The sequence below is a fragment of the Adiantum capillus-veneris genome, chromosome 2 (assembly GCF_014529385.1).
Source record: "Adiantum capillus-veneris isolate H3 chromosome 2, ASM1452938v2, whole genome shotgun sequence".
Taxonomy (NCBI): Eukaryota; Viridiplantae; Streptophyta; class Polypodiopsida; order Polypodiales; family Pteridaceae; genus Adiantum; species Adiantum capillus-veneris.
In genome coordinates this window covers 134,161,312-134,173,876 of record NC_140932.1, presented here as the reverse complement: position 1 = coordinate 134,173,876, position 12,565 = coordinate 134,161,312, and the positions used below count along the sequence as shown (strand labels likewise).

The 12,565-nt window shown below is 45.9% G+C and overlaps 1 protein-coding gene across 1 annotated transcript; it reads left to right on the top strand.

Moving 5' to 3' along the window:
• Positions 1–941: 941 nt before the first annotated feature.
• On the top strand, positions 942–4,471 carry LOC147463678 (putative aquaporin NIP4-2). The gene is made up of 6 exons (XM_086529412.1): positions 942–1,100; positions 3,208–3,422; positions 3,572–3,787; positions 3,866–4,060; positions 4,143–4,204; positions 4,286–4,471. The coding sequence occupies exons 2-6, from the start codon at positions 3,234–3,236 to the stop codon at positions 4,431–4,433; spliced, it is 810 nt and encodes a 269-aa protein (XP_086385538.1). The 5' UTR covers positions 942–1,100; positions 3,208–3,233; the 3' UTR covers positions 4,434–4,471.
• The last annotated feature ends 8,094 nt before the right edge of the window (positions 4,472–12,565 follow it).

Genomic DNA, 12,565 nt, shown 5'->3' with positions numbered 1-12,565 from the left:
TCTTAATTGGGCAAAAGACCCTAGATATTGAACATCACAAAGGAATATAAGAGAGTATGGCTCCACCCACTCAAACTTGATCATAAAAACCAGGAATAAATGGACCTTGTTGCTGAACTGCACTCACTAAAAACCAAAACAAGCCCACAATGAGCGCTAGTCAACAGACAACCCAATTTTCTCTAATCAAATTTCAATTAAGTACAAGTATTCTCTTTAAGCTTGATCAATATCCTGCATCTACTGTATTTGTCTTAACGCATGTTTACTTGGTTTGTGTATGGCAAGAAAGACATACAACACTTGACATTTCGATTATATGAGCGCGACTCCAGTTGGACTACACTGCAAGGTTCGTTATCTCCATCCAACTCCCCATGACTATGCGTTTGCTTGGCGCAACACATAAACGCTACGGGGCAGGGCACGGCTTCCGTTCTTATAATTTTTGGAGAGACCATAGTGCCAACTCTCCACCATACTTTTGTATGGCACTTCTGCATGACGTGCACTGTATACTTTGCAATTTCAGTCTGTGACATTTCATTGCAAGACGTAATGTTTAACTATTCACATTGCTTTTTTGTAGCTTGTCTCAAATATCGGCATGTAGATTGGACAATTGAAAAGCACCAGTATAACATTGCAGGTCAGTAAAACACTTCATTCCTTGTTGCAATTCATTACCGTTCATTACCGCTTTATCTATTTGCTTGGTTCAGTTTATTGGGACTTGTTTTCAGAACTATGCATTCGATGTCGATCAAGATCTACACATGTTAATAACGCACGCAACTCTTTGTAGTGTATGGAAGTTGTGAATGCACAGGTAGTGCCTCCGTTGCCAAAGTTGTCATGGTCTTGTTTCCTTTACTGCTAGATGCTAAAACTCAATTTGCGTATATTCTGAAGATGTTATGTAGCGAGGCCCACCAAGCAAGACTAGTTTTTTTTGATGTAGCGCTCAGCAGCGCTGGTTACTCTTGCCTGCCTGCTTTTCGCGCGATGCTTTTCTGATCATCCGATATAATAACGTCAGCACAAAATCGACGCAGTTTTAGTTCTGCACTTGCTTCTCGACCCCTAATTGCTTGTCACAAGTAAGTCTCTCTCTCTCTCTCTCTCTCTCTCTCTCTCACACACACACACACACACACACACACACACACACACACACACAGTTCCCTTCACCCGCAGCAAGCGCCGTCTCCCCTGTCCTTCATCTTTGTGAAAGAGATGGTCAAAACGAAAATTGGGTATATGTTAATGTTAGAGAGAGAGAGAGAGAGAGAGAGAGAGAGAGATTGATTGATTCAGATTCAGATTCAGCGCTGCTGCCTGTATGAAAAGGCCATAGTCCTCGCCAGACCCTCCCATGCAATCCGCTAGGTCATCTTTGTAGTAAATGAAACCTGCTACATGTGCCATCCACCTGGTTCAATGCTTACAAACCAGAAGATTAAAGTGGTTGCTGCGGAAGAGTGCTTGCTTGTATTAAGAGATGGGAATGCAGAAGGATCTGTGACATATGCTGTGAGAAGTAGGGTTCATGGTGTCATTGCTTGAATATGTAGTTTGAAGATTGCAGCTTTGAGTGGCTGGATGGGCCTCAAGCTCAGAAACCATATACACCTGTACATCAAGTCTCTTCATGATGCAAAGGAGCATATTGCATTGTTGTGGCAATGTGATTGGAGCATGGGACCACGAGCAGCCCACAATTTTCGCATCTCAACTTGCTGCAGCTTAAGAAAGGTGTAGCATCTGCATTGACACCGTTCAATGATGTTGTGCATTGTATCGCTTGGTGAGGGACAAGCTGGAGATAACATGCTAACAGCCTACGTCTTGGTTTTGTCATACTGCTTAAAGCATGCCTCTCATTTAGTTAATGGGACATCTAGATAGAAGCAACAATATGGCAAACCTTGTTTGAAGTGTTTCCTTAGAGGATTGCTGTGTATGGTGGAAATTATCCAGAGATGCCGGGCTGGGGTGGCCACCGATTGCGGGCATTTGGCGGGCAGCAAAAGATTAGTGTGCACTGACTATGATTTGAAAGCATGAACATGGATGTGTCGCTCAACACCAAAGGCAGGCACAGGTGTCAGATAAACGAGGGGACGTTGGTGGCGAGAGCGAGTAAATAGGCCGTCTGCACAAGCGCATGTGCACACACACCAACAGATACTTGTGCAAGCAATTTGGAAAGGCAAGAGGGCTGTCTGATTGCCAATTATGATGTCCCAACCCATCCAGTGTGGTAGCTTCACAGAATTTTCGGGCAGAAAGCTGTCACGGTCAGTTTCGTCACTAGAGAGGATGAATGGGGCATGTCAAACATCCAGAGGTTGTGCAATCTGGAGTTCCAAGAGCTGTCGTCCTCCAATGTAGATTTGAAGTATGCTCTAGATTGCTAGAATTATTTTGCGGACCGTGCTGTTTTGGAGTTCAGGGCAGAGTACTCGTGACCTCTTTTGGTGATGAAAACCCAGGAGAGAGCTGACAAATTTGGGAAGTGTGTAGTTCTGTGTTGTGCTTCATGGAAGGAGTTTATTTCAAGAAGTTTCTATGTGAGCCTCTTCCAGTAGAGTCACATTTGGATCATTTTCTGCATGATCATCTGAATGCTGAGGTCGCCCACAATCGAGAGTAAACAAGACGCCCTGGGTTACTTGACCTGGACATTTATGTATCGCACTTTACCTTTTTAGTGCTAAAGAGGATGGCTTTGCTGTCATCAAGTTAGACAATTCTGAGACAAGCATCAACCTTCCAATGAGTGTTGAGGAAAAGTGTCTCAGCTTACAATTGCGCCGCTTTCGAACTTCAAAATGTCGGTCGCTGCCAGCAAGAGGAAAAGGAAAAACCCCACCTAGATTGTGTAAAGCATAGTGCAAATTTTCACAATATATTACTAAAATTGTCTTCTGAAAAAGTCATAAAAAGGGATTGTGTCTGGTTCTGAAAATGCTTTTTACCCAACATTGCTTCCACAACGCTCACATTTGTAGGACTCTCCACTATTTCTCTGAGAGCTACACGCCCACATTTCTCGGTATCCTTGTGAATGTAGCCTCAAATGTGTTGCCCTTATATATCAAATGCGATTCATTATCCATTTGCTTAGGTTTATGTATGAGTTTTTTTTTTTTTTCAAGTTCTTCGTGAAAAAGATCTTGTTTGACATATAGTTTCATCTCTCAGAAATTCCGAAGGCTAGCTTTTTGAAGATGGAGGCTTCAAACCATAACAATCTACATGCAAGCTTTGCTATGGGGAGTTCTATTGGCAAGGCTCCCGACAATGCGGAAGGGGAAAACGGCCATGCACATGATCTCTCTATCAACAGAGAAGAAGGGAGAAATTTGCTCTCAAAGCGCATTCTCATAGAGCTTAGAAACAAGGAAAACTACAAACGAGTAATAGCCATCCCTAAGGATTCAAATTTGAAGTTTTTGTTTTGTAATGTTTTTAGATATGTCTTTATGTCATGCATTCTGTTTATGAGGTCTGGAAAATAGAAGAGTTATTTATGAACATCGTTTGGCTTGCATTTTGTCGATTACAGTTTGTCTCAGAGATTTTGGGGACGGCATTGTTGATGTATTTTGTATGTGGAGTTTCAATGAGACCTGATGGCAATGTCACTCTTATGGAACACGCAATCTCAGCAGCACTTGGGATCATGGTGATCATCTTCATGTTTGGCCCCATCTCAGGAGCTCATGTCAATCCCGCAGTTACTTTTGGGTTTGCATTGGTCCGAAGGCTCCCATGGATGCAGGTATTCTTCCTAAGCATATGGTGAAGTACTGGGCATTATCCTACCTTAATGATTTCTAATATTATGCATGAATTGTAGGTGCCTTTGTACATCACAGGGCAAGTGCTTGGAGGGATTCTTGGGACTGTAGTTTCACAATTCTTGTTTAAGACTCCTTCTACAGTTGTGCTTAGCATACCATATGAAGGTGTGCCAGTCTCCTTTATTGCAGAGCTTCTATCGGCATTTCTCTTCATGTTCTTGGCATGTTCGGTCGCAAGCAATGCCCAAGTGGTAAGTTTTCTTTTGATAATCTTGCTTTCAGATAAACATTGCTCTTTCCTTGGGACCAAAATTTGTGTGTGGACACATGCAGACTGGGCTATTTGCTTCTATTGCCGTAGCAGCAGCAATTGCAACAAATATTATTGTTGCAGGGTAAGATTCTCTTTTCCATTAATCAGTAGGCAAACCACAAAGCTTATTTTCTTCTGATGTGGATGTGGGTTTTATTAACAGGCCTTTGTCGGGGTCTTCGATGAATCCAGCAAGATCGTTAGCACCTGCCATTTTGACTGGCTACTTGAAGCACCTGTGGTTATATCTGGTTGCTCCTTTCGTTGGTGCAGGGATCGGCGCTGCTGTCCATCATCTGTTTACTCATTGATAATGTTGTTCTTTTCAAATTTTGGAAGCTCTCTCTCTCTCTCTCTCTCTCTCTCTCTCTCTCTCACACACACACACACACACACACACAGAATAATCTTTGGCTCTGTTCACAGTGCACGGAGGAAGAGGGGTGCTTTTGTTGCGAGCCAATCACAAATTGTCTCTATCCCTGCCCTGTTGGCATAGGGTGGTGGAAGCTGGTGATGGGGCAGCCACGTCAAGGAAGAGAAAAGCTTTTTCTCTTCCACCCTGCCCTGTTTTTCTTTTGACTCCCCCCAAACCCCCCCTCGCTTGTAAGCACTTCCACCCTAACAGTTTTCTTCTACAGCCTATGGCGCATTGCCATGCAAGCAAAGGGAGTACATATGGCTACCGCCTGGTGTGAATACTAGGGCGGCGGAAGAGTTGAGATCCCCTGTGTTCCGCCTAGAAGTGGTGGAAGGGTGCTTTTCTTCCAATGTGAACCCACCCATTGAAACAATACACAAGATGGAGTAATTTGCGTTAAAATAGGGTCACACATAGTATGTTCAAATTTTACAAGCACCTGAAATAGAAAGATCGTGTAAGGTGAATTTGATGAGATATGCAAGGTAAACAAGGAATAAATTCACTCAGGCCTCCTTAAAAGTAAAGAAAATGTTAGCAAGCTACAAGAAGACATAACTGTGTGAGAAAGAGGAGTGTGAAACAAAGAACCGAGAGCAGTTAATTTTTTTCCCGTTTTTTAGTTAATTTTTTTCCCGTTTTTTTGTCAAGGGCCCATCTAAAGAGGACTGAGCTTGAATGCCCTGAATTTCACAAACATAAAATAAAACAAGTTGCTCAACGAAGGTTCTGCCAGCATGTATATGTGACTTTGGATTAGTTAGACTGCTTGATACTATAAGGTCTTGTAAGAACACTATAATATATTTAATGAACCAGAAAGGATGTTATAACTAAAGTCATCCAGAGAAACAAAGCAAGATCCCCAACAGAAGCCCCAGCAAAGTTTGAAGAGCCCAAAATTCTCCTTGGTTACTGTGTGTTGTAAAACACATTTTCTTGATTTCTTTATGCATATTACAATTCTGTTTTTCGCGCAGAAAGGATCCTTCTATTAGCATTTTAATCTGCCTAGCGGGGCACATCTCCCCTATCAAGAGGGTACACTATACAAAACAAAAGGGAGGCTCTCCCACAACATATGTGCAATGGCTAAATTATAAAATGGGAGAGCCTGACAAGTGGCCTGTAATGCTAGTGGATACCATGATCACCCCTGAAGAAAGGTCTAGGCTGCCACATCGCAAATAAATGCATAGCACCATCTCTCAGCCCTAGCAGAGCTGCCTTGCATGCTATCATATTATCCTTTGAGCATGTGAATCAACTCTAGCCAGAACGTTGGGAGATTGGTGGCTAGCCTAGAGCCAAATCCAGAAATCTAAGAGGAACTCTTCAGCGAGCCCTTGAGGGTGTTAGTGCTCAGTTATTGCTGGGATGGCCTTGTGGCAAGCCATCAGGATGTGTCATCCAAACCGTGCAGTGTATACTAGAAAAAAGGAGCCCCAAGATGGTCGTGCGAAGCAAAAGGATCCTACCGCAGCCTATAGCAAGCTACAATGTCACAAGACATGGACAGGAGTTGCAGTTGGCCTTGGATTCACACTCAATGAACTCACCTGGGCAGTGATACTAGTAGTCCAGGACACGCGGCAAACAGAGGGAGTGGTGGTCAAGAGGACACCGTGACCAGTTCACTACCACCACAGTCCAGAGAGACGCGTAGCTGTGTTGTCAGAGATATTTGGGTTGCCCGGACATCCATGAGTCATTGGAGTTCAGAGTCTTGTGTCCTTAGTCTAGCACTACAATCTCCTTGCACAGTTGGAGCCTCAACACACCATTATACCCGTGAAACCTGGGCTTGGAGTTGAGCGTGCTGCCAGCCACAGTCTGTATCAGTTCTTTGAGTATAGTCAGGCTTCCATTTGGGTTTGGAGTTTATGTCATTCTGAGTACAATCTTGCTATCCGATTCATTTCATATTGTTCTACAGTGTTTGATCTGTGTGTGGAGTGAGATTTCTTGCATACTACACTGAGAAGCACCCACAATAGAGAGCACAAGATAGATTTCTTGCTACAGATGCTCTGATATTTTGCACTCCCAGTGGGACCTTATCACTCCACTACTAAGTTTACACAGTCCAGCAGCTAGCTGGTCTAGCCTCTCGCCTTGGCCTAGTCTGTTGGTCTAGTCCAATCTCACCTTCGTCCAGCCTGGTCTAATGGGTCTAGTCTCTCGCCTTGGCCTAGTCTGTTGGTCTAGTCTAGTCTAGTCCAATCTCACCTTCGTCCAGCCTAGTCTAATGGGTCTAGTCTATCCAGCAACTTCAAGGGTCTTGACTCTTCTTGCCTATAGGTTGGGTGGATCTGTTGTTGTATGATACATACAAGGCAGTCTCTAGTCCCCTGAGGAGTCCTCTGCAGTACTACCACAGAATACGTCAGCCCTTCTTCCCTAGTAGGAGTCTCCACCCCTGCTTCCGCTACCTACTCAAGTATCTTCCTCAACCAGCTCTTCACCACCCTCATCACCTCCTCAAGCACACTTTCCACCAACTGTGTTACAACTGACTCTTGAGCAGGCCGCAATGAAGGAGCTGACAAGCATTCTGGCCAAGGTGAACATAAAGTTTCCAACTTTCAGGGACTCTCCATAGAGGATGTAGACAAATGCATCTAGCCCTTTAATTTTTTTATGCAAGAAACTGGAAGCACTAACATTACAGCGAGCTCTTCACGAGGACAGGTCCTTCTCTCTTCGACAGGAGAAGTTCCCACATCAAGAAGCGTTGACTAAATCAAGAGAGAGCTAGAAGAGCTCAGGTCTCAGCAGGACTCTAAATCCATGGTTTGATGTAGTTCATGTCTCTCTCCAAGGCATCCTCCACAAGAATGCCCACTTAGGGCTTATTGCCACTTCCGTGAGAAACACAAACATAAAGACAAAGACTGTATTACCTGAAGGGATTGCGTCATTTACGACACAGTGTCGCCCCTACTCCTCAACAACCTGCATCCAACATGGTCTCCCACCTATAGCCAACCAAGTCACATGCCCCCTTTGCTTTGATCTCAGAGCTTTTATTATGCTAACACTCCTTTAGCCCCTCGGAGCTTCTGCACGTCAGCTACTACCTTCGTGAAGGAGCAGACCCTACGACCACCTCGCCCCCAGTCTCGTCCATCCAATCGACCAATTGTGTTACAAATGTGGGGATTATGGGCATAATTTAATAGTAGTTAGCACAATCCCTCAGCCGCCACCCTCTACCCATGTGGTTGCCCCTCAAGACGAGTCGCAGCAAGTAGATGAACCCACTGGTGTCCTCACTAGGTCTCAGAGGCCAGCCCTTGGCCTTAGTCTTCCAGTGAACACACCTCTTCTAACAGCCTAGTGCTAAGAGCACACGAGTTTCTCTACTCTCTGACATCGATGGGGCCTTCTTGAAAGCAATAGCCAACCTACATCAAATCAAGGCACCCCAAAACGCGTTGACACCAAGAGAAAAGTGTAGCAGGCTACAGTGTCACTTTCACAGGACAGTTAGTACAGTTTGGACTTTACAGTTGGTCTTTGGTCTGGTCGCTTCACACTGGACGGACTTGCTGGGCAGTGACACGTGGCAGGGATACAGTCATTTAGTGGACATCGTGGCTAGGTCACCACCGCCACTCAGTGGAGATAGACTTAGATGCTGTCATTTATGAGCCGTTGGTGGCTCTTTATGGTTGTATATATGGGTAGTAGCGGTTTGGTCAGGTCATCCTTACGTAGTCGTCTAGAGTGAGTCGATACACATAGCACTCACCATCCCGGCACATCTAAGCCTCGACACCCCCATTTTACCTGTGAGTCCTGGGCTGGAGCTGAGTGTGTTGCCACGCCAGAGTTTGTATCAATTCTTTGAGATAGTCGAGTCGTATGTTCTAGTCTGCTGTTGTGTCTTTGTGAGCTCAGTTGATGTCTATTGTTTTCTTTAATTTCAGTCTGTTTGAGTGAGATTGTCACGCACATTGCACTGAGGACCACCCACTGCAGAGAGCAGGATACATTATCTACGCTACAGGTGCTCTCATTTTGGCGATCACGGTGGGACCTCAAATGAAGTCTCACTCTCTATTGAGATACAAATTGTGAAGCTAGTTGGTTGTTACCTAGCTTCGCCCACTTTGCTTGCATTGTGTAGCTGTCTGCTGGTCTGGTACTCTCTCGCCCTGGTCCAACCAGTCCTCGTCTTCATCCCTGGTCCTGGTCTAGTCCCTCCTAGTCCTGGTCCAGCTAGGTGGTCTAGTCACTGGTCTTGGACCAGGTGGTCTAGTCACTATCCTCACTTGTCCTGGTCTAGACCTGTGTTGTTTAGCCCACAGTTAAGGGTCTTCTTGCCCAAAGCTTGGTTGGATTGGTGGTCACTGCATGACACATACAAGGCGGTCAATCGAGCGTCAAAGCGCACTACTGAGCCCTTTGAAGTACTATAACAGAAGACGACCTTTGGTACCTAGTAGAAGTCCATCAACCTCATCACCCATACCTCCACATACGACATCACCCATTCCTTCATCCGGTTCCACATCTTCCATATCACCTTCTCCAGTAAAGCTCTCTCCTATTCTGCTACAGCACGCTATTGAGCAACAGGCTCAGCAAGGGGCCATGGAGGCGTTGGCTAGTGTTTTGGCCAAGGTAAACATCAAGTTCCCTACCTTCAAAGGACTCTCTTCAGAAGATGCTGACGACCATGCAAGGAGGTTTGTATCTCTCTGTAGGGGTCGTGGTCTTAACAGAGAAGATGCTTAGTTGGTACTCTTTCCATCCACCTTGGATGGCTTAGCAGACAAATGGTACAGCCAGTTTACAGAGAACCATTTTGCAACTCGGGCAGCCTTAAGACAACAGTTCTGTGCAGCTTTCAGGCCAGGTGACTACCAGGAGAAGGTGTTGGATGAGTTGGCCAACATGGTGCTCCAGCCAGAGGAGACTTTTGCAGAGCTTATGACTAAAACCAAGTCTCTGGTTTCCAAGCTTCCCCAGCAACCCGGTGAATTCATGGTTAAGAAGTGGGTGGAGAAGGTGCTCCCCAAAACTTCTCAGCAAAAACTACGAGAGTCTACGACCCGACGCCACTCTGGAGGAGTTCATCGCAGCTGCTACTAGGATAGAGGGGGCTAGGAAGCTGTTCAACAACTCCCCTCACATAGAGACTAGAAGAGCTTCGGTCTCAACAGGAGACTAAAGCTATGGTATGGTGCAGCTCTTGTCGCTCTCCAGGACATCCTCCACAGGACTGTCCCCTTTGGACTTATTGCCACTTATGTGAAAAATCGGGGCACGAAGACAAGGATTGCTACTATATCAAGGGATTGCGGCAAATACAACAAAGTCTAGGTACTTCTCTCCAACAAGGGCTAGCACCTGCATCCAACATAGGTAGCTTTTGCATACCTCAAGAAACGCCTCACTGAAGCGCATATCCTAGTAGCTCCCGATTGGTCTCTTTCTTTTCATGTGCATACTGAAGCCAGTCAACTGGCTATGGGTGCGGTGTTGACTCAGCCTAGTAAGGAGTACAACCTGGATCGCCCTGTTCACTATGCGAGTCGCCTACTCACCAAGGCAGAGCACAACTATAGCACCACAAAAAGGGAAGGTTTAGCTATTGTGTATGCTTTGCAAAAATTTCGGCATTATTTATTAGGGGTCCACTTCACAATTATTACTGAATTAGGGATCCACTTCACAGTTATTACTGATCACCATGCCCTGCGCTATCTGCTCAACAAGCCGCAAGTTGCAGGTCGAGTATGGCGATGGCTACTCTTATTTCAAGAATTTGATTTCGAAGTGGTACTCAGGCCCGGCAAACATCATGTCCTTGCCGACCACCTCTCTCGCATTCACACGGGTGAAGAAGCAACGCGGGTTGCTGACGACTTTCCAGATAGCAGTCTCTTTAAGGTTAATACCACTCCAGAATGGTACGGCGATGTTTTGCATCTGCTTTCTAATGGCGTGTACCCAGAGAACGCTTCTCCACTATAGGAGAGACGACTGTTGTTGAAGTCTAGGCCATTCACTCTGATTGGGGGCCAGCTATACAAGTCAGGACAGGATGGTGTTCTAAGGCGGTGTGTTGCCTCTCATGAAGTGGAGTATATTTTGGAGGATGCCCACAGTCGTCCCATTGGTGGCCATTACCCTGGTCATATTACTGCCCAGAAGATTCTCTGGTGTGGCTGGCCCTATGTTTTTCGACATGCAATTGCCTATGTAAAAGTATGTGATGTGTGTCAGTGCTGTGGCCCTAAACCAAGCAAGCAGTCAAACCGTCCTCTGCAAGTCTCTATGGCATGGCAGCCCTTTGAGAGATGGGGCATTGATTTTGTGGGTCCAATTACTCCATCCGCCCAACCAGGCAATCGGAAGTATCTACTAGTGGCTTATGCAACAAAGTGGGCACAGGTACTGGCAACAACGGATTGCACTGGCACTACTGTAGCCAAGTTTCTCTACGAAAATATTTTGTGCAAGTTTGGATGTCCCCTAGAAATCACAAGTGATAGGGGTAGTCACTTTGTGAATGAAACAATTTCAACCTTGCTTGCCAACTACAAGATTTTTCACCGAAAATCTTGTTCTTATTACCCTAGAGCAAACGGGCAAGCCGAGAGCACTAATAAGGTTCTGATAGCACTTCTACTAAAAGCATGTCATCTTCATCCTTCGACTTGGGCTCAAGCTATCCACGGCACCCTTTGGGCATACCGAACTTCTTTCAAAGCCACAACCAATCACACCCCATTTCAATTAGCTTTCGATTTGGAAGCCATAGCATCCTTCGAATTCAACTCAGGGTCTCCGCGAGTCGGTAGTCTGCGTGTCAATGGAGAATTGGGGCCGGCATCTGTCTCTCGTCTTTACCTTTTGGATGAAAGCCGAAGTTTGGCTTCCCTGGCTCTGGAAGCAGAGCAGCTTCGTCGCAAAGCATGGCATGATCGCCATCTCGGAAAGCCGAAAATAACGCAAGGAGCACTGGTGCTACTTTATCAAGCTAAGTATCTGAAAAAAGCAAAGAAGTTGGTCCCAGCATGGCAAGGACCATACAAGGTGATGGAGATTCTACCCCAAGGGGCCGTACAATTAGCCACCCTTGAAGGAGTTCCGCTGCCTTTAGTCAATGGATCTAGGATCAAAAGCTATCATGCTTAAGCCGACGATCAACGGTCTAAAATCAAGTGTTGATCCTCGCCGACTCCTAAACCCTTAAATATCTTCTGGTATCACTATCTTCGACATCCCCTCTTTCTGCTGTTTCTTTTTCAGCACTATCTCGTACACCCTCTCCGTATACAACTCTCCTTCTCTTGACTCTGTTGCGTTCAATGGGCTTGATTCTCGAATTGGGGAAACTCTCTCCTTCACTCTCGGTTTGTATCCTGTGTAACACCTCTCCTGCCTGCTCTGGTGAGTATGATTCTAGTCTTGGGCTTAACCTACCCACTACCTCAACCCGACCAATGTCTTTTTACAAAGAACAAAATTCTGTTGATCTATAGCGTCTCATGTGACACTAAGTTCTTTTTGCTATGCATATAAGTCTTAGTGTTCTTCAATTGGGTATTTATGAAGGTACCATGTTCATTAGCAATTTTACTTCGCGTTTTTATCTACCACGGATTCTTTTAGACAGGTTAGATTACCTCATTTCCGCATTCTGTGAATCTTCCTTGCTCTTGCTAGTCCCTTTGCCTGTTTGGTGCTTCTGATGTGCTTTCACTCATGCTGCCCTCACCTTGCATCTAATTGGTTCGCCCAACAGCTACCTGATTGCCTCGCCTTCGCCATGTGGCCTCGCCTTGAAACATCCCTTTGCCTTGCTTCCCTGACCCTCGCCACCAAGCCCTGACCCTCGCCCTCGCCCTCTCCCTCTCCCTCTCCTCTTGCCCTCGCCCTCCGCCCTCACCCTCTCGCCCTCGCCCTCGCCTTCTTGCCCTCTCCCTCTCCTCTCGCCCTCGCCCTCGCCCTTGCTCTCTGGCCTGGCCACTCGCCCTCGCCCTCGCCATCGCCTGTTGGCCGGCC

What these genes read in the sequence shown, in the direction of transcription:
- LOC147463678 (XM_086529412.1), top strand. Translation starts at nt 3,234, where the DNA reads ATGGAGGCTTCAAACCATAACAATCTACATGCAAGCTTTGCTATGGGG. An exon ending in TCGCAAGCAATGCCCAAGTG is followed by an intron (nt 4,061 to 4,142) that starts GTAAGTTTTCTT and finishes GGACACATGCAG; the next exon opens with ACTGGGCTATTTGCTTCTAT. An exon ending in ACAAATATTATTGTTGCAGG is followed by an intron (nt 4,205 to 4,285) that starts GTAAGATTCTCT and finishes TTTTATTAACAG; the next exon opens with GCCTTTGTCGGGGTCTTCGA.